Source organism: Oryzias latipes, chromosome 14 (assembly GCF_002234675.1).
Source record: "Oryzias latipes chromosome 14, ASM223467v1".
NCBI lineage: Eukaryota > Metazoa > Chordata > Actinopteri > Beloniformes > Adrianichthyidae > Oryzias > Oryzias latipes.
This window is the reverse complement of record NC_019872.2, coordinates 27,763,900-27,790,061: the sequence shown is the minus strand read 5'-3', so window position 1 is coordinate 27,790,061 and position 26,162 is coordinate 27,763,900. Positions and strand designations below refer to the sequence as shown.

The window sequence follows — 26,162 nt, the reverse complement described above, 5'->3', positions numbered from 1 at the left end:
GTGGAAAATGTTACATCTTTGAGTTCATACCATAGAAAATGGGAGCAATAACAAAAGTGTTGCGTTTATATTTTTGGTCAGTGTATTTAGCATAACTAAGATCAACTGGATTTCTGCTGAAACGGGATCATCATTACAGTAAAGACCACTGGTGATGCTTTTGCAGTAGATGAAAAGTGACTGGAGTGGGTCTTTAAGGTAATAAAGCAGCATCAAATCGTGTCAGACACTAAACTTAGCGTCAGCTTGCTTCATCTGCTACAAGACAGCTGTGGTCCAACAATTTTGGGGGATATAATTGTTTGGTACTAATGTAGAGCGGTGTGTCATCTACATACACAAGTTAGGATTTTTTTATAGTTTATTTTCCAGATCCTGAGCTAACTAAGAGCTCAAAAAGGATCCGGTATAGAGCCCTGGGTGCCTCCACAAAATATTTTTGCCTGATCTGACATAAACTTTATATTCAAAATGATATTTTATCCATATTCTGTATTTTAGTGGATGTCGATACATTTTTTGTAACATGAAATCTCCTAATCTGGAGCGAAAAGTTTTAGATGGTAGAATTAAATGGATGGAAAGATGTCCACATGTTGGTTTCTGTTCCTTGTTGTTCTTCCTTCCAGTCCATTGATCCGTTTAACCCTCCCTGTTAATCGAATCAAAGTTTAAAAGCTTTAAAAAATGCCAAAGCACAACTTTGAAATCATGCACTTTGTCCCAAACACACAGCAGATCCTTATCCGGATGAAAACAAGACCGCCTTTCTTCAGACATGTTTCTTTTCTTCTTTCAGTCCTTTGCTTGCAAATTAATTTCTTTTTTTCTCCGCCTGCATGATTTCAGATTAATGGCTTCTTTATGGAAGCTGTTATCAAACCCGGCATGTGACATTACACATAATTACAGGGAGGATTTATTTTAATAAAGGGAAGAAAATTGTGATAAATGCATGGATCTTTTTATCCACACATTCCTCATGGTTTTGTCTCCCTTAATGGTGGGAATTTGTAAAAAAAAAGAAATAAATAATTAAAAGATTTTCTTCCTCTTTGTCTGACATCTTGGGATCTTGACTCTGGAGACAATAATTAGTAAACCAAAAAGATACTTAGCATTTTGATAAAAAGGTCATCTTTTATTCCTCTGATACCAGTTGTTCCAATAAAATCAGAACTCTGTTTACCAATTAAAATATTAGCAGAAGAGCCGTGTTAGATGCACCAGGTTCTCTGGAAATGGATTAAGACAGAAAAGGAAAAGCCTGAAGCAGAAACTCTGCAAAGATTTACATTTTCTTTGATTCCAAACGTTGTATTGAAATGTCCAGTCTGGTTCTGTGCATGAAAAGTGATACACAAATGTCATTTCCCTGTTGCTTAATTTTACAATGTGCTTAAAAAAATCCCCCCCTCCAGTCCCAAAGCACCAGACAGAGAGCAGTCTTTTTTAGCAGCTGTACCTGAGCGCGCTCACTGCATCCGTCCGCGCAGATGACAGCTTCGGCGCGTCACAGACAGACGGGGGTGTTTGTTTTCACTGAGTGATGTCAAGACAAATAGGCTGAGATTTCATCCCCGTGTTCCTGGGGAGGAACCTCTTGTGGGCGGAGAATCGCACACACTCTGATCTTGCTTTCATTAAAAGCGTCGCTGCCTGAACGCCGGGGCGGGTTTCTGAAGAGACGACAGCAAACGCCTCACTGTCAGCTAAAGGTGAAATCTGGGTGGGGTGACTCCAGAACTAATTGCCCCTTTGCCACCAGTGAGACGGTTTAATGTCAGGCTTGTCGTTCCTCAGGATTATGGGACCACCATGTGGGATTTTCAGAGCTGCATCACTGGCAGCTTTGTGATCATAAAACCCAGATGCAGATATGTTTATTCTTCACGGAGCTCCAAAACAAACTGATATTTTTGAGTTAGTAGCTCGTCGGGCAAAAGTTAAACAGAAGTTCTGCCGCTTTTGTCACCGCAGAGAGGCGGAACAAAATCGTCAATCTCCTCGCAGAGGAGGCCTTCAAATCGAAGGAGAACGCTCGCCTGTGAGATTAGGGATCGGTGATTGTTTATTGACGAGAAGCCCTTTTCATTTATAGACAGTCTGTGATTTATTCATGATATATGACAACTTCATCAAAGTGAGCAGCAAAGCCATTAGAGGGCTGTCACCTCTGCACAGCCTCATGCATAAGTGGAAACATCAAAGAAAAGAAAAGGACGGTGTTTAATTTTTGTCTGGACAAAAGCACTAATGAAACTTCTTGGCTGAAAAGAAGATTTATCTCTGGCACCAACGGCAACAGGGAAGCTCTGACGAATCTGTGCATGTGAGGAAGAGTCAGACTTTTGTTCCAGCTGTCCTTACGGGTGGATACGGGGTTGTCAAACCTGCAGGTGACCCGCACTTACTACAGTAGACCACGCAGAAAACACGTAGAGTTAAAATGTTCACGTCAGCTTTCCTCTACGGGCATGCTGCGGGCGGCAGGTCGTGGTGAACAACACAGACACAGGCGTGTCGTACATATTTCTTTTTCTATGACTAGAATGTGACGTAAGGACACCGTACGGCAGCATCACCCAAACATCACAAGTCTATTCATCTCTTTAAGTACTTAACATTTCACGTAAAACACGCACGACGATGGTACATTCCGTTTTCCTGACATCCTTTGAGGTGGCCATACAAACCTCCAGGGAACTGCAAGACTTAGCTGTGCTCTTTTTTACGATGCTTCTCTTTACGACCCTTCCCAGCCCCGGACAACCCCAAAACCCACAGAACTCATACAAATGACCCCCCCCTCCATTTGGGTGCATACAACTAAGACTTAAATTCTCACTCCGATCATCTTATAATCTATTTTCAAAGTCTTCCCAGATGTTTTTTTCATTATGGTTATGCCGTTTTTAGCCAAAATAACAAAAATCTGTGTGGTTTTCTTGGACATAGTTGCTGCAGAGCGGCAGGAGTTAGAAATTAGAAATTCGCCTCTGAGTTGTGGGCTGTACTGATGGCGTTGGGCAACACCATCCCCCTTCCCTTTCCTTTGCTGAGAGCTGTTTGTTTACATGCTCTCCCGCTGTACTAAGGGTCTATTTGTCTGCAAGTGCATCAGAATGGAGCAGAGCAGGGAGCTTAATGTGGCCCGCCTAGCGCGTTTTTACGTCACAAATACGATCTTTATCTAACAGCATTTTTTGCGTCTGCTCCTGATTCACAACAATCTGAAGAAAGAAAAACTCCTGAAATTTAGTTTTAAACTGAATTATCTCGATAAATGTCCTGCATCATCAGAAAAATGCCAAAACACCAAAAACCCAATTTTCATTGAAGTGGCTCCTTAAGGAAATGTGAGGCCTGTCCTGATCTGGAGAAGAGCCACACAGACGGGTTTCAACCATTTGCAAATTCTTCTATAAGACTCAAAGGTTACCAAAAAATAATTTAAACATTTAATAGAAAATTTGAAATGAAAAAAAAAAAATTAATTAAACTGATCTGCTGCTTTTAGGAATAAAAATTTTGGAAAAATATGCTGTTGAATGAAACAACTCTGTGCTCACATGAAATGAAAAGACAAGGAGATGAAAAGATGAAGTTAATGTGCTGATCCATTATGGACACTGGTTTTTATGTGAAGCAATATTCCCACCTTCACTTTGTGCATTAGCACTCCCACTCAACAAATAGAATTGATGAAATTATGAAAAATAATTCAAAATCTTTCATGAAGGTGAAAAAGCTGCCGCAGAACTGAACTGCCTAAAGTAAAGAGCATCTTAAGACGAATGGAGGATTCACCAACGTTTGAGCGGAGAATAAGTAGAAAAGCGTCGGCAGGAAATGCTCAAGACAATCAATTGTTATTGGGGTGTTTTTCTTCAAAAATGTCCTTCCTTGAGAGACAGTTGTTTTGGTTTTGCAGGGATGTGCTGGGAAACGTGGAGGTGATGCAGCTGGACTTTGAAATGGAGAACTTCACCAGCCTCTCCGTGACCAGAAGAATCAACTGGAACATCGACTACAAGGGTCAGAGCCCGCAGTCCGATTCAGAGAAGGTGGTGACGGAGCTGACCGTGGTGCAGCGAGATATTCAGGCTGTCATCCCTCTGGCCATGGTGAGTGATAAAAAAATAATCATAATAAAAAAAGTTACCTTCAATCCACTCTACCCCCAAAGCCAAACGAAGCTGCCCCTCTTCCTCTAGAAACACATGAAGAAATGCGGGGCTCTTTGAAAATCACAGCTGATATTTAGAAGACAAGGTGGAACATTGGCCCCCCATGGAAAAAACAGGAGTTTGGAAGTTTACTGTAGACGATTTTCAAAACATTACAGTCTCCTCCAGGTTGTGGAGCAGTGGGCAACAGCTTAAAGATAAAAGATCAATGGATGGATGGATGGATGGATGGATAGAACTTTATTGGTTCCACAGTAGGAGAAATTGATTTGTTAGATCCAAAAAAACAAGATATTCTACTGAAAATCTAACATAATGAAATGTGCTTATAATTATTATTTACATTGATTCAACATCTGTAACTCCAACTGACTGTACAAGAGAACTGGACTGAGTGGTCCCTCCCCTTGGCGTTCTAAACAGGAAGTACCCGCTGTTTCCAAGACGACTTCTATAGAAAACTAAACAGCTATTACTTGATCAAAACCTTTTTTTTACCATGTTCTTGATAATCCTTTTTTTTTGTATTGTATTTGGTTGAGCTTTCAACCCATCGTTTTCCTGTTTCTCTTTCTTTATTCTAGTATATTCCGCCATTTTTTGACGCTTTACTCCTACAATTTTTTAGCTATTTTAACATTTCAACTAATAAAATCTTCAGCTCTTTCAGCTTTTTCCAGCTGTGACTTTTGGTCCTTCAAATCCTTGAACTTTTCCAGATATTCCAGGATTTCCAGAATGTTTGCCTTATTGAAAAACATGGGGGATCCTTGAAAACCTTTGCCTCTTTCTGTGGTGCAGAAGCTCGCTGGTTCGATACCCGGCGCTGGCATTTTTCGCAAAAATATCGTTATTGTTATTGTGCTGTTTTCACTTTTATTAATTGTCAACTTTGATCATTTCTTTCTTTCTTTTCTTTTTTTTGGTGCCAATAATTACCCTTTAAGTTTCATTTTCATTCAGCAATATAGAGTTCAACCCTGCGTTTTCTTCTGGAAATGAAGCTCCTTCTAGTTTTTTCTGTAGTTTAAGTTATTCAAGTTATAAACTAACCAATCAGATGCCTCAATAAAAGTAGGTTGAGCCTGCTGGCCCCCAAGAATCAACGTTCAAAATGTTTGATTGACAGATTTAGTGTAGCCTACTTTCAAGTGGTAGGGGGTGTGGCCTTCCAGCAAGCTCACTCCTGATGGGAAAGAGTGGTTGTTATGGAAACGATGACTTAGACCAATTCCACCAATCACTGCTTACCGACGACGTCTGGCTCCAACACGGCGGTGTCTGTTTCATGAGAAAATGGCGCCTGAATCGACTTAATTTGGTTGCAGCTGGAAGTAAACCACTTTCTTCGGGAGAAATCACATTCAGTCGAGTTCTCAGATTCAGTCATTTGGAACAGAAATTAAAGTAATAACAAAAAAAAAAACAAGAGCTCCAAAAAAAAATTAAAAAGCAACAAAAGGCAGTTAAGACAAATGACTAGGAAGGTAAGAGCTGAGGTTTGGTAACACAACAGAAAGTACAAACTACCATAAAAAATAGCTTCCCTCCTTAGATTTGAGTCTCTCACAAAGCAGACTGAAATTCTTCTGATGTTGCAGTTGGGTCAAATTCTGATCTTCTCTTTCTGCGACTCTGTTTCAGTTGTTTTTCTACAACCTCACTAATAGAAGTGAGGAAGAAAACGGTTTGCCTGGAGTGGAACAGATGGCAGGAGGGGTTTCAGGCCTTAGGAGCTTTTATCTTTTCACTTTGTAGCTACCAGCTACGATAAACATGTGTGCTAATCACCACAAAAACATCTGGGTAGAGGGCTCACTGCTGCTTCACGAGAAAGTCCACTGAAAATCACCCCAAGAACAATAAAAAAGTGATAAAAATATCCCCTTTTTTCTACTCTCAATCCATTCAAACAGAGACTGTTTGACAGGTGCTATGCAGGTTCCTGTAATTCTAACGGTAAAATTACAGGCCGTGATCTATATTTTTCATGCAGGACCAGCCAATTATATTACAGCGGGTGTACACTCAAATTAGTCGAGCTGTTTTTGTCATCATTTGCTGCTTGTCTTTAAAAATCCTCCCCCAAAGTGATCTGTAGGTATTTGAACTGCCCAAAAAAGTCACTGGAGGGTAACACGTCAACGGTCCTCCTTAAAGTATCCTTTTCCTTTCACAATTGCTTCAGCAAGCTGACCCTCTGACCCTTTACAGATGTTCACATTTGGACAGAAAAAGTCCAGTTTCTGTACATTTCTTTACAGAAATGTCTCATTTCTACATCAGCCGTATCTGTGCCGGCGTGCTGTTTGAGCTGTAGCTAATCCTCTGCCAGCTAGTGAGTTCCGCTGTTGACTTAAAAATAAAAAGTTTCATTTGGCTCATATGCATAAATTCTGAAGACAAATTGATCCTAGATTTTGTAATTCTAGTCTTACTTTAATCTGACTATTGTCTAGAATCAGGGGTAATTAGACTGTTGCTTAAAATAGAATCTATTTGGCAAAAAGTGTATAAATATACCTACATTACTGAAATAAAACTTTTTTTTTTCAGCAAACCCTGTTCATTTTAAGACATATTTCATTTAAGACATATCATTTCCAATAAAATTAATTTGAGTGATTATTGCTAATTTCATGAATTAATTAGTCTTGAAAGGGCAGGACAAAACAATTTTTAAAAATCTTATCAAAGCAAATTCTACTTGTTTCATTGGTACTGAAAAATGTGTGTGAACAGAAGAGTGGATGGGAAGTTTTTCCACTGAACCATGGTTTTATTCATGTTTTACATAGAGATCAACACCATACATAAGTCAAACTTTATTGACAGTTGCCCTCAACATTGTTCAGTTGAAACACATAAAATACTAAACAATACTTTCTCTTTTTCAGTTCATTATGTTGAAGGCGAGTTTGTATCCTTGATTGTTGAACAGAATTGGACAGAGTGAGTGTGACGTCCCCCATAGAAGAAGGTTTACTTCCGGCTCCAACTAAACGGATTCAGTCGCCATTTTCTCATCATATGTGTGCAACAATGTTAGGGCAAGACGGCGTCAGTAAGCAGTAGTCGGTCTGAATCGCTCTGAGTCATTGTTTCTATGGCAACCATACCTGCCAATCAAGAGTGGCTTGTTGGAAAACCACACCCCTACCACTTGAAAGTGGGCATGGGAGAATCTTTCAAACGTTTTGAACATTAGATGTGGGGGCCAGTGGGTACCGCCGAGTTTTATTGAAGCTAAAGAAAAAAAAATCATGAAACAAATTACATTATCAAGAAACAAATTAGGATTATCAAGAACATGTAAAAAAAAAAAGTAGCAGATCAAAGAAACGGCTGTTTATGGGATTTTGGCTACTTGGAGCCAGCAGGTAGTTCCAATTTGGAACGTCCGGAGGAATGGGTCCCCTTAGCTTCATGTACAGTCAATAGAAACTTGACTACAGTACCCATAATGCTTCACAGCCCATCAAGCGTATTGCTGCATGGTCTAGCAAAGTCGTATTACACTTTGGGACAGTTTTTTGAGCACCATGTACCACAGAAAATCTGTTTACTGGTCAGAATTCACACATGCGTAATATAAGGTGCTCTGTTGATTTTTTTGAAAAATGTCATGATCCATCATAGATGTTACTTCTGAATGATGATATGTGAATTTGTTATAAATCCAATCCTTCCTGTCAGAGATGATTTTATATTATTTTCTGGTAAGCTATAACCAACATTGGGCTGTAAAGTTTTGAATTTGGTGAATTCCTACATTTCTTGTGTACTTTATCATCTATAGGGTGGCAGATAGACGTATGGTCATTGCCAAACACGAGTAATTAACACCTACACTGTCTGCAGCAGCTCTGTTAGTACAAAACAAGTCCAAGTGTCTCTTCTCTCTTACTCCTGAAAGGTGGTAATTAGTGAGGGCTGTAAACAGATTAGAGAAACAAAGGGACATTAATCATACAAGAGGTTCTGGGTGCATCTGAGTTGCCATCATTCTTCATTCTGTGCTGTGATAGAGTGAAACGACTGTATTTTGACAGCCGTGTCATTGTGACTGTGCATGATAAATGATTCAGATGACTGGATATGTGTGATGAGTGGACGCGTTGTCTGGGGAGGTTTTTTTTTTTTATTTGATGGAGAGTTTTGCTGTTTTTATGTTGTCAAAGATCGCCGCCGCCATCGCGGTTCATGAGCACCACCGTTTTTCGCTGGTTGCACACTTTCACTGAGGTGTGCTGCAGGTCAAGCATCTTATGAGTTGAGTGCAAAACTCTCGCAGACCAGTGTGTTGCCGCCACTGGTTCATGCAAAAAATTCTGCAGCTAAAAAAAAAAAAGAAAGTAGACATCAAGCAGATGGGATTGTCTGAAGATGTGTCATTAGCTTACAGCTCATAACTAAATCTGTAAATCTATCTTACTGTTTGGTTTTCAATGTTGCTGTTTCTTTACATCCCATCACGCACACTCTGTGCACCAACAGGTTATAAGGTTTGCCAGTTACGTTAGACCTATAAATCTTGTGTTTCTGTCGTGTATTTGCATAATTATTGCTCCTCTGCATCTAAAGTTTCATTAAGCATGCTGGAGCTACAGTTATGACTTTGTGCTTGGCACATCTGTTGTAGCATAAGGTTCACTTAATATCTCTGCTCCCCTTGACAGTTGGGATTTGCATGCGTCCCGTACCCATTTGTCGTGTTTAGCTGAGCTGCATGATGTTTTCTTGTAAAACGGCTGCAAGTTTCTGTTCTCTGCGTCTGTTGTTGGAACTGAGCTCAACCGTCCACACTGTGAAGCAGAGAGATCTCCTTAAAGAGCAAATCCTTCAAACGCTGGAGGTTCCTGAGCTGAAATGAACTTTATGAATCACAGAGGAGACATTCATCCGGCACAGACGCTCAAGAGAAAAGCAAATAACTGCACATCACCAAGCAAACACATAACTAAATACATAATTTTGATGACCTCATTACACATGAGAGTCGTACATCGTGATGGCAGTGGGAATAAAGGACCTGTGGTGACACTCGTTCTTACACCGGGGGTGTCTGAGTCTGGGTTTATGATGGATCTGGTTTGAAGGTGGAGGGGACTTTGGCCCCTCTCATACAGGCCCGTCTGCATTATGGGACAAGTCCAGTTTCTTGTTGAGGTGACACCGTCAGTGTCCGTTCTCTGTATGGGCCACCGTTCTTCATCTTTGGAGGCCAATCCCCATCTTTTCGGTTCTGCTGACATTTAGACTCCGGTGATTGGTATCACACCAGTTCATAAAGTTCCTGATGGTTGGCCGTCCCTCTGCTCCATCTCCTTCAGACGCACAGTCCACAATGGATGAGTCCTCTGGGTACTTCAGGAGATGACACTGTTGTTTTTCCACATCCAAAGAATCCAAAGGGGGCATTCTTTCACTCGTCTTTGCTAAATTCAAAGTGTTTCCACACATTGGACTGGAATGATGGAAAGTTTTTGCTGCATCACATGTGTGTTATCCGCTGTGATGCACATGGTCGCGTTTACCTTATAATAAACCAAACCTACCGTGTCTCAATCCAGTTGGCATTTTTCAACATCGATATAATCAAATTATTTCATTTTGAAACGATTTTATAATGGTGTAGGGCGATTAACAACTTGCCTCTGACAGATCATTTGGTTGGTAGGAATAGAAATCGATTCATCGATTAACTTGATTTATTGTTGCACCCCTAAATCTCACTAATCGTCCGTCCACCCCTGCTCTCTCCAGCTTTCCTCTAATTCCAAAGATGAACAGTGATGCATCGTTTCCTTTAATTGTCTTGTAAATTACACCAAACCTGCTTGTCTTCAACAAAATACATGATGAATATGACGAAAAAAATGTACTGTTATCTGCAAGATTTATGAGATGACACTTTTATCCGACTAATCAGAAAAACTGACTTTATTATTTTAACGGCGCATTTAGGAACCTACCGAGACGCTCAAAATGACGAAACTCTGCAGTCCAGTCAGAAAGTATTGCTTTATCAGCATTTCTGGAATAACTGAATGCTGTCAAACAGTTAACCCTTTCAGGAAATGTTTATCCCCACAAGGCTCCTGGAAGTTTCAATCCGTCATTTCCAGAATATAGTCTCAGGCATGAATGGGATCTGTTAATGTTTTTAGGATTGAACACAACCACGTCAAACTTTGTAAAACATTCAAGAATTCTGTCTGATTATTGTGATTGATTTTTTTTCCATCACAAGGACAGAAATTCTGCATGGAAAAGGAGATTTCTTTCCTTTTTTTAATGTTTACCAAAGTTTAAAATCTATTCGTCGGGCCCCTACCTTTGCCAAATGGGGGGGTCCGGCTAAATTGCCAAACCCAAGAGATTCAGGAGCAGGGACAGGGAGCCACATAGAAGACAGGCCTGGCTACATGCCGAGTGAAGGTGCCACTGGAAGGGAAGGGGATACTCTCACACCGGCATGGCTCCTCACCCTGCCCATGAGTGTACGTCGCGTTGTGGCACCCAGGTGTGTCCAATCTGGGACTCAGTCTCCATGGGGGTGAAACAACAAAAAACACAATAAAACAACTCCAACACAAAAGCCTGCAAACAGAAATCAGAGAAGACTTCCTCTATCAAAACAAACTTCAACACAAAAGCAAGCAAATAAAAATGACAGGAAAAGGTTTCACCACACAACAAGTACCAGAACTTCCTCCCTGTTTTTATGTGTTTTTATCTGTGCGTTAAAAAACCTGGTCAAAATACTATGAAAATGTTAAAAACACTGAGCCAGAGCACACAAACTTACTGCAGGTCCAAACCACCAGACGACTAAAACAGATTAGTCTGGAAATGATGCTGCGTCTGGTCTGTTTTGATTCTGTATCCAGAGACCTGGGATGATCAAGATAAAACTACCTACCACGGACGAGCATTTAGGATTTTTTAAATCAACTGTACATCCCAAGGGGTTTTTATAAGCCTGTCTGTGTTTTCCAGGGCAATAATGTAAAGTACTTAAACCCAGACAGAATCATATTAGAGCTTGATAAAGTCGAGGGAAGTAAATCTAAAAAAACACCCCAAAAAAATGTAAAAAGTCTACCGTCTGGCTTGATTGGGAAACTTTGGATTCAATATCATTAAATAGATTCAAGATGGATCATGAGCATCATTTACTGGCATACTCTTGTTCTATAAGCTATTGAAGTATTTAGATATTTAGTTGACAATTCACCTTTTTTCTGACTTTCAGCACTTGAACTAAAACTAGTTGGGTTTTTTTTACTTTAAGGAAATGTGTCTCCTTTAAATCGCTAATTAACTTTTATGGAAGCTTTTTAGGTTGTATTTTTCCTCCATGGACCACGGTAATGTTCACCATGGAGGTTTGTCACTGGTCTCTCATCACTGCTTTCAGTGAAAGCCTTAGTCCCAGCTGTCCTAACGGATGAGTTTGGGGTGTCTGCAGGTGAAAATGGATAAACCTTTATTGGGCACACAGGTAGACCACACAAAATATCAAGGCCAAAGACCGCTCAGTGAACCTGTAGAGAGAAAATATTCATGCACATTCTTTTTTCTATGAGCATTCTGCAAGCGACAGGTCGTAGAAAACACTTGAAGTGTGAAGTGGGTGAGATGCAGGCGTGTCGTTTGGATTTTTTTTTTTTTGTCAACCCTCTGAATCCGGGGGACTGTTTAAGTGTGTACACTTGCAGAACTGCATGGGTCCACCTCCCATTGGGATTCATATAACTTAGACTTTAACTACCCAACCAAGACAAAAGTAATTAAAAAAAGTCTCTGCTGCTTCTTGTCTTAGTAGGGGAGTAATGCACACAATCAATGAATATTGTTGAGCAGGCAGTTAAAGGGTTAAGGCCTGAGGTGTGTGCAGTCTGCTGACCGTACAAACATCAGATTAACTTTTTTATGGCCCCTCAATGTTTTAAGTTTCCTTGTATCACACAAACTCACTTTTCTGCTGATGGTATACTCCAGTCATCTTATTATTATGTTTCTGAAGGAACCCCAGAGCTTTTTGCTTTTTTACACAAAGACAAAAAACTGACTTTACTGGACTTTTTTACTTCTCTAAAAAGCTGAACAAGCAAGAAAGCAGGTGAAGCAGATGAAGTTGTAATGTTCACTCCCAGCATCAAAGCCGGCAGGAGTTCAGTTTGAAAAAAAAAAAAACATAAGATGTTTGTGTTGCACAGGCTTCAGAGCAAATGCAAATTACCTCCCATTGTGCATCCATAAAGGTGCATCTGGCAAAATGTAAAGCACTGATTTAAGAGCAGATGAGCAGAGGATGCTGGTCTCACACGCAGAAAAGCCTCAACACGCTGCTCAGGAAAGACTGAGGGCTCCAAAACAGTCATTTCTGACAGCACACGGAACAGTAATTACCTCAGAAACTATTCAATATTATTCCGATTTTAAACCCTTAAAATAGTTGTTAGTTTATTTTATTTATTTTTTTAAGATCAAAGTTGAATCTTGTTTTTAAAAAGGTTGAAATAATGTTTTATGAATCAATGAAATCTTTTTTCAAGCTCGTTTGTCCAAACATATGTCTGAACACGAGTCTGTGCTGTTCCCTGTGTTGTTGTTAAAGTGCTTCAGACGGAAAATAGTCATTGGATAAAATGACGACTCTGCGCATTGATGACTGTTTTCATTCCAGATAAGCAAGCAGGTTCCCAAAGAAGCTCAGTTGAAATGTGCAGCGTCTCTTGTGGTGGAAAAACACCAAAGTTAGGATTGTTCTCTGGAGTTCAGCCCATAATCTGATGACAAGAAATACATAAAAAGCATCTGAAAAAGTAGAGGAGGTGCTATTGTTGATTTTCCCTAATATCTTTTACTAGAGCGAGCCTCTAAAAATGTACCTATTGAATGACCGGTAATGAGACTCTTTTGAAACTCAGTTTGACATAACAAATATCTGCGCTTGTTTTTTATTTTTGGTTCTTTTGCCAAATCGTAAATTGTAGCATATCTTAAAAAGTAAGATCCAAGTCCTAAAATTGCTGCATTGACTCCTTGTGCAATTAAGAAGGAATTTGAACGTTTTTTTTTATTGCATTGTAAATGTTTTTATGGTCCTGGGCCCTTGCGGACCTTGAGGTCCCCTGGTGCAGTCCTTTTGCTTTTTTCTAAAATTTGAAAATATAACAAACAGCAAGCCTTCATTCATTTTTTATGTGGCAAAGCCTCTCAGAGAGCATCAGGACCAAAGAGACTCCTCATGTTTTTAAAGGAAGCCTCAACATCTACCTTTTTAATCTAGCATTTAGTTGAAATTTCAATCAATCAATCAAACTTTATTAATAAGCTAGCGCTTCTCATACATTGCGCAGCTCGAAGCGCTTTAACTTTAAAACAAAATAACACACAATATTACAGTAAAAACCCAACCCACCCTTTACCCTTCCCCCTCCCCTCCGTTACATACGACCCATGACCCCCCGTACACTGAACAATGACTATTTAACTTCTAATTTAAAAAAAATAATAATTTAAAAATGGCTCTGCTGTGAGGAAACAGTATTTGGGAATCTCTTCATACCAGGACCCAGCCTGGCCAAAAGAGCATCGCCACAGCGCCCACCCAAACTGGGACAACACTGGGGTCCACTTCACAGCCGTGAAGCTGCAAAGTTAGACTCCAGCTGCCCCAGCAAGGGCGACAACTGCAGCAACAACCACCGACCGAGCCAGCAAGCCCTGAGAGAGAAAAGATCCCCTCAAGAAACTCTCGGGCTAAAATCATGATAAGATGCTAAAATTAAAGACATAAGATGTATATATAAAAACGTAACATTGAGAATAAGATGCATAAAATGAATATACTAAAACTAATAGAATAAATTAGCAGTTAAAATTAACTAAAAGCAAAATAAAAAAGGTGGGTCTTGAGCCTCTACAGTCTCTGCGGCCCTGAGGTTCCACAGCAGTCTGTTCCACAGGCGAGGACCGTAATGGCAGAACGAAGCCTCACCATAAGGTTTGGTCCTCACCTTAGGAACAACTAAGAGGCCAGCACCAGAGGACCTCAAGGTCCGCGTGGGGTTCATATTTTAAAAGAATATCATTTAAATAAGAAGGCCCAAGACCATAAAAACATTTAAAAGCCATTAAAATATTTTAAAAATCCATCCTGAAACGCACAGGGAGCCAATGCAGCGACTTAAAAACCAGTGTAATGTTTAGGAACTTGTTTGATATTTTAATTGTTTCATGCTCCTTATCTGTTTAGTTCTTTGAATTTATATTTTTTATTCGCTTTTAGAGATGTACATCCGTCTAGATGACCCCACTCCCAATGTTAAAGTGCCCAGGATAGCACAAGGGTTAAGGCTGTGATGACTTAACTTCCTCTTTCGTTGTGGGTGTGGCAGGGTATGCTGCCATCACACTGGTCACCAAATGCGTAGACTTCTTTCAGTATAGAAAAAAGAAACTGTATCTCTGGTTGCCATTAAACCTCTGCAGAAAAAAAGTTTTTTTAACACCACCAAAGCAAAATGAATATAAGTTTACATTTATTTATTGGTTTCTTTGTCACTTTAACTCAACCACATGAATGAATGCCTGATTCTCTTGAAAGAGTGTCTAAACATTTGTGAGCTTTGCAGTTTAGGATGAACCCCAGAGAGAGAAGAGAGCTGCATCATTTATATTCTGGGTCCTCATTAAAACCCAAAGATGAATGCTGGCTTAAAATTATTATAAATTTAAATATACTGGTTCTGGTTTAGGAAGTCTGCTTTCAGCGTCTCTCCTGGGCCTCTTCCTGCAAATGAACAAGCAAACTTGTTATCCTCCTGTAGCCGCGTCTTCAGGAGAAAAAGGAAATAATGAATTGGTTTGTACTTTTGTGTATTCAAATTGGCTGTTTGCATTCCAGTAAAGTAAAAAAACAAAAAACACGATTGGATGGCAAAGTTTGTCTTGTTTGAGGGTCATTTCTTTCAGTTTTTATCATTAGTTTTATCCCTGTACTCAACAAATTAGTCTTTTTGGACTTTATGAGACGTTAAGACTGAACGTTCTGTGATATGACACACTGAGCAGTCCTGCAGCTTACATACAGTACATACAGTACATACATTACACACCAGGGATTAAGCAGCACTTGGGTTCTCTTGGCCAGGATGTCAAACCCAGCCTTAGAAATTTGGGTGTCATTTTTGACAAAGATATGTCGCTGGAGCAGCACTCCAAGCAGTTGATCAGGAACTGTTTCTTCCAGTTGAGGAACATTTCTAAGCTACGGAAGATGGTGTCATATGAAGATCTAGAACTTCTTATTCATGCCTTTGTTTCTACACGGCTAAACTACTGTAACAGTCTGTTTTCCTGTCTGAATAAGAAGGAGCTGTCTCGCCTGCAGCTGATCCAGAACTCTGCTGCGAGGATCTTGACTCGCACCAAGAGAAGAGATCACATCTCCCCAATCCTCAAAGCTCTTCATTGGCTCCCGGTTGTTTACCGCTACCAATACAAAATTCTAGTTTTTGGCTGCCGGTTGGCTGCCTCGGTCCCGTCGAGGCCTGACCAGAGCTCTTCTAGGGCCGGCGTTTGGGGGTGGGGGCCTGGGCTTGCTCCGGGGGGGGCCGGCGCTTTCTGGCTCCTCTCTCTCTGTGTGGGGGGGGTGGTGCTGGGCCTGGGGTGTCGGCGCCTCCGGGGGTGGGGCCCCTGGGCTGGGTGGGCCTGGCCCCCTTGCTGGGGGGGGGGGGGGGGGCGGGGGACAGCTGTTTGACCACCGGGGGACAGTCTATCAGCTGTCCCCAACTTACCCCCTTCCTCATATAACCTCATAATAGGGTGAGGGGGTGGGGGGCTTAGCCTGCGATGAGCCTTGGGGGGGGTTTACTAGGCAGTGGCCCCCCTCCTATGGTTGCCGTATGGAGTGGGCCCCCCCTCTTTCGGTTTTATTTGCACCATAGACATGTAGGGCCCTTGGTAGGGGGGGTGCTTGGACATCACTGCCAGCAAGCAGCAGATGTCCTCCTAGCACCCTACCCGCCAATTTTAACCGCACCTTAGACAGTTAGGGCCCCTTGGTGGGGAGGGTGAGGGGACGTCACTGTGAGTAATCAGGAGATGTCCCCTTAGTGCCCTACCCGCCAATTTTAACTGCACCCCCCTTAGTACACACACCCCTCCCCCCTCAATATATACATCCCAACATAAACACACACACATGCACACACACACCATCTCAAACACACATACACGCACACACATTTTGCAAGGAAGGTGGGACCTGGGTCCGTCTGTCCCCTGCCTCTTCCCTGGTGGGGGGTGCGGGCCCCTTTGCAACGGCGGCCGTGTCCCCGGGGTGCCGGCTTCCTGGGCCCGGCGGTGCTCTCTCCGCGCGGTGGGGGAGTTCACATTACATCTGAGCCGGGGGTGTCTGGTCCCTGGGGGGTGGGTTCTGGTCCTTGCTCCTGAGTGCTGGGCCCCGCCAAATTTCCAACTGTGGCCGAGCCTGGTCGGGCCATATTTATAGCACCCCTTGTGGGCCCTCTTTTTTTTTTTCCCGGGGTTCCCCCCTCCTGGGCGGGGGCGGCGGGCCCCCTGCCTCGCTCCTCCCTGGACCAACCGTGGGCGGGGCGGATGGCTGCCTGGAGTGCGGAGCGGGTCTCCCTTGGGGGGTCCTGGCTCGTACCTGGGGTTGGGGCGGGGGGATGCCCGGAACTCCTGGGTGGTGGTGGGGTGCTCGTTTGGGGCTGTGGGCGTCCTTCTCCGGTGGGGCTCTGCGTTGGGTTCTCCCGGCGCGGCGGGGGGGGCTGCTCTCCTGGTTGGGCTGGGGCGGCGCTCTCTTTCCCTCCGTGCTTCCCTGGCCTCTGGCTCTGGGGGCCTTGCGGCGGCCCTGCTGGCCCTGGCCTGGGTGGCGGGCTTGGTCGCCCGGGCGGCGGTTGTTCCCTGCCGGTTCCCGTGTGGCGTTGGGGGGATTCCGGCTGCCGCTGCTGCTGCGGTGGGGGTCTTGGGGTGGGGATGGCTGGGCACTCTCCCTCCTTCTTTTCACGTTCCACCATCCATTTTAGAAGAACATAAAACCTCACCTGAGCACTGGTGTTAGCTCACCTTTGCACTAATAGCTTGCATGACTGAATGACTGAAATATTTCACACTAGTTGGTTTTAAGGCATAAGTATGCGTGTGAACACTATCTGTTTTGTGTACATGTCGACAGGTGGACATTTTTGCAGCTAGCAGGTGTGTTTATAACATTTGAGTGTGTGTGTGGACGGGCCCCGCCCTTTTTGTACTGCATTTGAACCTTACCATAATGATTAACAACCAGTAAACTTGTTGCTGTATGCTGCTTCATGGTCTTATCCCCCTTCCCCTCCTATTATCACCCCCTACCCCCCCTCTCTCTAGCGTCTCTCTCTCTTCTTCCCCTCTTTCCTTTTCCGTCTGGTCCAACACCAAAGATTTTCAGACATGATTGAAATTAATAAAGTTTGGCCTCAATTACAAAAGGGGTTTATTCAGACATACCTTTGGTTTGTCAGAAGATTAATAACCCCTCTTGTTAAAGCAAAATATGTCCAACACAAGAGGCCCTCAGCTCTCGTCTGTCTGCCCAGCTGTTGGACAGGACAAGTTAAAAAAAAAAAAAAAAAAAAAATTCTAGTTTTGACATTTAGGGGCCTTCATTCCCAAGCTCCTCCATATGTTTGTGATCTGATCGCACCTTACAGACCATCTCGTGCACTGAGGTCTGCGGATCAGAACTTGTTGATGATCCCTCGCACACGGTTCCGAACTAGAGGAGACAGATCCTTCCAGGTTGTTGCTCCCAAACTCTGGAATGAACTTCCATTGTCGCTACGTTCCCTGGACTCTGTGAATTCTTTTAAAAGTCAACTAAAAACTTTATTTTTGCAAAGCATTTTAACTGAAACTACTTTTATTGGGCTTGAGATGATTGTTTTACATGGTTTATGCTTTTTATATTTTATGTTTTTATGTTTTTATATGTGTATGTATACATATTTTAACCTGTGAAGCACGTTGTGACTTTTGTCTGCGAAAGGTGCTATACAAATAAAATTTACTTACTTACTTACTTACTTACATATAGTCTGACGATATCGGGATGTTTTTTGCAGAAATTATATGTTCACTGCAGTTGTCTAAATTTAAAGAAAAGCAAATGTCTGTCACTGTGAAGTTGAGATTGACTTTCTGACTTTTGAAAATTCCTCAAATAAAAAAGTGAGTCTCATAGAAAAGTGAGCTGTGCCTGATCTCAGAAGCTAACCAGGCTTGGGTCTGGTTGGTCCTTGAACGGGGAACCAACTTGGACTAGGGCTATAAGTTATTGCACCCATCTAAAGTGACCAAGTCTGGGTAAATGCACAGGTTTGGGTAGCCTGGCCAAATGACCAAATGTGGCACGATGGGTCCACCCAAAGCTGTGTCTGCAGAACATCATATAATTATCAAAACAGTGGTCAGAAGTGAGGAAAATTTACTAAAATTATGTCCAAGAAAAAAAACGGACAAGGAAAACAGGAGATGACCAAACCACAGCCCTGAGGAACTCAACAACACAGAGTTCATCGTAAATAATTTATCCCACAGCGTGTTGAAGAGCTCTTACTTCGACTGCTATTACATTTGACCCGAAACGCGATGCTGCCAGATCACCACACCTGACGCTCAAGACGTGCCACAGGAAATCTGTACATTGACTTAACAACTGGACGCCCCTGCTTTATCAATTGTGTTTGGTGTGAATGAAGCTTTATAATGTTTCTTTAAAAAAGTGAAAATATCAAAAAAAATACGAGCTGCTTACGAACTTGGTACTGACAGAGAGCCAGTGAGGGGTCAGCAAGGTTTAAACCTTACCAAGCCTTTCCTTAAGACGGTTTAGAGGTGCTCACGACAGTTGCGAACAAACATTTCATTACTTTCACCAAAAAAAAAAAGTTTCTAAAATGTCGCAAAAAGCCGCCTGGCATTCAACAACTCAAGGAATGCACGTTTTTGTTTATGTTTTCCAATATCTTTCCAATACGTTGATAAAGTCATGGTGGATGTTGAGAACTTTGAGAAGAGAATCTCCTTATCTGTTGCCATGAGTGAATCGGTCACAGGAAAACTTTAACCCACATTTTGCCAGAAGTACATGCAGCATTTATTATGAAAACCTTTCTGATTTTCTCAGTAGGAGATTCAAGATGGTGACATTCTGTACTGTGAGAAAACGTCTTGAGCTTTTAAAAATGGTCTGTTGTAACTTAAGTTCTGTCACATAAAAAAGACATTTATTTCGTAATTTGGTCAAAATTCGTCCTCCTAAATGTCACCAAGAGAATAACAATTCTTCTTGCATTTTCCATAATAATTGTGGACTTTATGGGGCAAATGTGGCTGATTTGACTCTAAAGCACAGAAACTCAAATTCTACAAAGGTTAGATTCATCAAAGCCTGTGCAGTGGTGCAGTAAATGTCTCGCCTTTTATTTAGCCTGAAAGTTGAGCCTTGCAGCAGGAGCACAAATGAGTTTTTCCAAAGATTAAAGGGGTATAACTTGCCTTTTTCTTTCATTTTTGTTACTTCCATTTGCTCATCGGTGAAAAACATGCTCGCAAAATGAAAAGATCAGTTGGTTGAAATTGCAGGAAGAGAGATTTCAGCCCACAGAGTGGAGCTTTGGCTCGGCACTGAGTGTCACTCGTCTGGCGAAAGGGCCGGTGATGATAATGGCTTTAAATGTGAACATCAGCCATGGTGATGAAATATCAGGAAAAATCACTTTCTGCCTCTCACAGTTTCATGAATGCTTTTTTTTCTCTCCGTAGGACACTGAGATTATCAACACAGCGATTCTGACCGGTCGCACCGTGGCCATTCCTGTCAAAATGGTCTCCATAGAGATGAATGGAGCAGTGACGGACGTCTCCGCCTTTGTGCAGTGCAAGTCAACAAATGAAGACATTGTAAAGGTACAGTGAGGAGATGTACTTCTACTTGACGTAATCCCCTTTAGCCTTTCACAGCAGCACACACAGAAAGAGCCAAAATAACATTTTGGACTGCTCCAGGTGTAGCCGTGATTTGATTCTTGCTGCAGATAAAATCAGCAGGTATTGATATACTTCTAGGTATAATTCAAAAGGCTTACAAAGGAGCTGTAAAAGCTCCATTAGGGGCTTTCTAGACATGGCACACCTTCTGCTGCGCCAGAGGACACCTTGTCTGCAGAGCTCTGCTTGTCTGTTGTGTTTAGGCGAAATCGCATCAACACTTTCCAGCAAAGTTTTGTAGGAAAATCCATCGGCGAGTTTCCCGGATGCAGAAACGGCACCGGTTGTCTTCCGGCAAAAACAAAAGTTGAGGTCTTGTTTGTTAACTGGCTGAGTGCATGTGGCTGACTGGCTGAGTGCATTTAGTCAGCACAAATAAACAAATAAAGGTAGATTTATGAAGTCGAATTGACTCGTAAAAAGCTCATGGCTTCTCTGGATGCATGGATTAGTGGTCCAGGCTATTTTTGATCCTTAGGACTGATCCTGTTTTTCCTCTCAGGACACCATCCAGACCTCACTACCAAATCTGCGTCCCTGATCGATCCAAGTCGGTTTCTTATTTTGAGAGTTTTGAACACAGAAGCCCAAGACGTGCATTTCCATAAACTTTTCATTTGAATTGGTGTTTGAACGTGTGTTGCAGATGATGTGTGAACGTAACCTAAGATCATCTGAAACACTTAGTCTGTTTAAACCCACCGTTCTCTCACCTGCATTTGAATGTTATTTTTTTTCAAATTTACATCTGCATTATAACTTAAATGGCCTATGCCATGCTATTCTTATGCATTTTATAGTAAACTATATCTACGTATATGATAATTTCCATGTATCCCAAGTATATTAGCTTTGGCACACAAAAGAACAATTTTTAAAAATTAAATATTAGTTATTTCCATGAGTTCTTTTTCAACCTGGAACCAAACCAACTCGATCTCTGAAGCTCTGCCTTTCTGTCCTTGTGGGTGCCGCCCATTTCATGATGTCAACATGGAGTCGGCCTTAGCAGCGTGTCTGCATTTAGCACGCGAAAAAAAACATCTGAACTTTTGCAAAGATGAACGTGCATATAGAATTAAAGCGTTTTTGCCGAACGTTGCTAGCTCCATGGAGAAATTGCGTGTGTATGCTAGCCTGGGGGCGGAGCTGGCAGCAGAGACTCTTCCTGGAAGGGGCTGTTCTTCATTGGTCTACGTCCTCTTGTGAAAACCCGCTCGTTTTGGTGGATTGGGAGGAGCTGGTCTTTAAAGGAATACTCTAAAAACCTTTCTTTTTGTGAGGATTAAATATTATAACAAACTTAAAAGCTCAGAAAGTTATTTTTTAGACGATATAGGCCCTGTAAGCTTTAAATTCATTTTATTTTAACTTTCTCGTAATTGTTTATTTATTAATTGTTCCATCTAATGTTTTTTATAAAGCACTTTGAAATGCGTTTGTCCTTATAATGGGTTATCCAAACAAACTGGCACTAAGTCTATTAGGTAGGTTTGTTTCCTTTCTAACCCCATATTTTGCCTCTGTGGTGCAAAAGCTAAAATAACTCCAGAAACAGCCTACTTTTAAAGTCTTAAACACTTTAAAAGAGCTAAAACGGGCTAAACAACTGTACCTTTTCATGAATGAGTGTTAAAGCTATCAAAAGTTTTAGTTGTCTTTGTGTGTGCCGGTGTTTTAGCCTCAGACGTATGGAAGATCTTTGAATCTGTGAGAACGAAGAGGATGTGCTCCGCATCCCCTCCCTGCAGAGGAGGCTGTCATGGATGTTCAAGCATGTAACCACAGCAACTGCAGTGACTGACAGCGGTTACAGACTCTGTCTGGGTGTTTTCTGTTCCAATGGATTCTTGCTCTACAGGCTCCAGGAGTCCTGACAGTTTCTGCACAGATGAAGAAAAGTTATTTTTATTCAAGTTTCTGGGTTCTGCTTGTTGTGGTGGATTTCCCAAGCAGGAGCAGAACTTCTTCTCTGAACTGCAGCTTTTTCTTTGCAGACCATGTGACATGTTTGTAATATGCTCCTGCTGCAGAAAGTCAGTGAGGTCAACCCGTTGAGTTTAAAAGCAAATAGACTAATGAGTTACAGGACACCTTCACACAATGGCGGTGTGTCAGTTTAATACACAATCAGTGGTATATTAACATACATGATGGATGATAGATGGATAACTCCTTAACAGTTCATTTTTATTTTGATATAATTTGATTGTTTTGTACAATTTAAAGAAAATAAAAGATTATAGGAAAGAAAAGTAAATACAGTGATTAAATACAGGATGAGGCAAAAACCCCAAAGGTCTTATTTAAAGCCTCCAACTAATACATTTGCTCAAAGTTTATAGAGAACTCAGAAGTACAGACATCTATATTAAAAAAAATATATGTATTTAGATAAGTAACGAGTCACATTAAGCGTGATTTAAAAAAAAAACATTCAATAGAAACATAAAACAATGATTCCGCAACTTTCAATAAATATATATATAGAAACGCCACATTATTGGGTTGAAATGGGACAGCGTGCTGGCCTTTTATACATTACTTTATTTATCATGTAATATACAATATCTAACTTTTCCTAATACATTAAGTAGAATTCTAAACCATTTCATAAGAACAAAGACATCCTGATGGGGCATATGGAGAAAACCAAACGACTCCGTAAAAGTGTTGACCCAAGCTGGAGTGTCTGGCTCGATGGCGATGTATCTGTGGAACCAAGTCGTATTGTAATCAACTTGTCAGGCTCATTATCGCCTTCCACTTTTGTTCCCCAAAATGGATTTCTTCTGCTTAAAGAATAATGGATGTGTTCTATCTGACCATCTCCACCAGTCAGACTAATGAAATCTTTTTCTGCCATTTTGCCACTCCTGAAGGTCAAGTGAGGCACACTTGATTGCAGACTTTACAGACTGCCACCACCGAGCCGCAACCGTCAAACTACCTGCTCCTTTTAAAAGAGCAGAATATGTCCAGTATATTTTCACTGATATACTGACACAACCCTGCGTTTAACAGCTCCACACGCCGCCCGCCACCTTGTACATCACTCTGTACCAGTTATCAGAGTCAGACGCCTGAAGGAGTGCAAATGAAATAATTAATTAGGTTGGTAACAGATTTGAGATCAATATGTTTCCTGTATAGACTTGTTTTTTAAGGAGGAGGTGGGAGTGGAGTTATGCTGCTTTGTATTGCAGTGTCAATACAAAAGAGCAGGTGTTGCATTGAGATGGTCGGCATCAGCATGTCGTTTATCATTTTTCATGATCCATTAAAGACAAGGCGCCGGGCCGTGTAATATTGAGTGGGCTTGCTTCGCCGATCCCGCCATCGAACGTTCTCGGCTAATTTAAAATGAGCCCTTCAAGCTCAGGAAATACATGAGTCATGACAGTTCAATAAAAGCAGCCCCAGAATGCAGAATGAAAGAGCCGCAGCCAGTCTGGATTTGTTGCAGCTGTTTGCACCAAACAAAATGGTTCTGCTCTTCTATTCCCTTGGAAGGTAAAACTGTTGGTTGTCCTCTTTTGATAAACCCAACAACGTTTACTGTAATAAAATGAAACAGACTTCAAACCAGCAACTATGCCAAGATGAAGACTGAGCTCAGCACATTTCCTGGAGTTTGCTTTGTCCATCTTAACCATGTTTCAAGACAATAATCGTGTGGGACAAAGTAAAGTTTACTTAAGTCTGTCTCCTTCAAGCTGTTACTCCCTCTCCACAGAGGAATCAGCCACATTGGTTTGGTTAATCTGTTTTTTTTATGGTCATTCACATCTTGTGTGGTGAGTCGAAGGTCCTTCAGATGTTGCTGCTCAGCATCTCTCATCGTTTCTCATTTTGACCTCGACTACGTCGTCCACACACCTCTGCCTCCTTTGTTTGGCCTGCTGGCCATCTTCTTTTTGAAGAACACGTCCATACAACTCCAACTCTCCAACGTATTTCCTCATTTTGTTTCTTTTCTTTCAATGTGACTCCGAGAATCCATCCTAACGTCCTCATTTCCGTTCTTTTGACCAGTTCCTCTTCCATGCTGTCCCCCTCTGGACTGTACATCAGGACAGGCCTTAACATCCTCTTATACACCTTACCTTTTACAATAACTGGCATCCGAATAGTGTCTGGCATCTGGCATCTGAATAGTATGTTCATAGTACACCTATCTGTATATCGTGCTTATAGTATTAATATCTGTAAATTATGTCCATAATACTTACCTGTATAGTTATTGTACATACTATAGACCTTTATTCTGTACTTACTGCTTATTGCACTTCTGGTTAGATGCTAACTGCATTTCGTTGTCTTGTACCTACATGTGCAGTGACAATAAAGTTGAATCTAATCGAATCTAATCTAATCCGTCTATCAGACCAGTTGAAGCACTTTTTCCCTGCTGCCTTTCCTTTGGCTTTCACATCCATGTCACGACCTCCCTTCCAGTTGATCATTGATCCCAAATAGTTAAATACCAGCACCTGCTTCACTTCTCCATCAGTGATGGCCAAAGTTTCATCCTTCTTGGAGCAGACTGTTGTCTTTAATCTGTGGAGGTTTAATGACGTCTATCGATCATTCTGGAGGCAAACGTGCTACCAAGTGTCAGAAAGCCTGGTCTCGCACTTCCAACAGAAAAACAGTCCAAACACCTGAAGACACCTCAGAATAACTGGAAGGATCGGATTGTTCCTCCATGAATCCTGATTCTGAGTTCTGCGGAACGGAAACATGGAGAAGATCACGAAGCGACTAGAACACCTGCTCACAGGGGGCGTATTTGTGGAAATCATTTGATTTGAAAAAAAAAAGAAATAAATTGTAATCAATTTGTTTGCCTTTCAGTACAATTTTCTTAACTAAACGTTGTGTGCGTTGATTTCTCTCACTCGTGGATTTTCTTTTTCATTGACGGAGGGATGGCAGAATGTTTTCCTCGGTTGAGCATGTTTTTGCAAAAACTGCTGAGACTAAAAGCAGGAGAAAAGCTGCTGCTTCTTCTGCACATGGAATTAATACAAATAATAGTTTGACTTTTTCTGAGTAAAGACATATTTTACATTTTTTATTTGGATATTCGCCAGCCCACAGGCTTCAGGAGTAAAAATAGGTGTGAGGCTGTCATTTTTCCTTATCGTCATCTTTTATTTGCGTCGCTGTTTCTTCTTCGGAAATAACCTAGCTTTGCGGTCCATGAAGGGCTTAGCGGACAGGACAGTCGTTCGCTCGGTCGAGTCTGTGTGTCATGTAGTTGTAAGGGCAGGGGTTAGGATAAATGTGTGACAGACGTGCATTAGGGGGTAGAGGGTATTTGCCAACCGTCGTGGACATCAAGGCGCCCTCCTCTCCAATGATCATCGCCCTCTGGAGCGTCATGACTCATGGGAGGCATCTGAAGCCACAGAAAAGGCCCTGCGTCTGTACATGGCGTCTCATGATTGCAGACATCGTGCACGCATACAGTACCTTGCTGAAGGCTCGTTCCTGCATGCTTCACTTCCATGTCTGTGTGACACATTTACCTTTAGTGCAAATCCAAATTTAGCATTGGGAAGAAAGATAAAACAGAAGATATAAGGAAAATGGGAGCGTACACATTCCTGCAGCGCTTTAAAAACCTCCTGAAGGAATCTGACCATGCAGATTAATTAGGACTCTTTTGACCCATTTTGGCCAATTTTCAAGATTTCGAAGCGGAATCTACAGAAGTAAATAATATTACTGATTGTAGGACGTCACTTCAGAGGATTTCTTGGATGGTTAATATTCTCTTCGGATGCAGATTGCGAGCATTTAGAAGATGTCCAAAGATTGTCAAGAAGAGCTCAGAACAACTATGCTAGGAGGCACTTCCAGTGGGATCATGCATTTAGCATAGACTGTATAGAAAAC

At 41.7% G+C, this 26,162-nt stretch overlaps 1 protein-coding gene across 3 annotated transcripts in view; it reads left to right on the top strand.

Moving 5' to 3' along the window:
• tmem132e (transmembrane protein 132E) overlaps positions 1-26,162 on the top strand; it is a 477,315-nt gene that overhangs the window by 404,683 nt on the left and 46,470 nt on the right. For all 3 annotated transcript variants that reach the window (XM_023962717.1, XM_023962718.1, XM_023962716.1), the window contains exons 4-5: positions 3,935-4,127; positions 20,034-20,177. In XM_023962717.1, the coding sequence (XP_023818485.1) occupies positions 3,935-4,127; positions 20,034-20,177 (337 nt within the window). The remainder of the gene's footprint in view (positions 1-3,934; positions 4,128-20,033; positions 20,178-26,162) is intronic.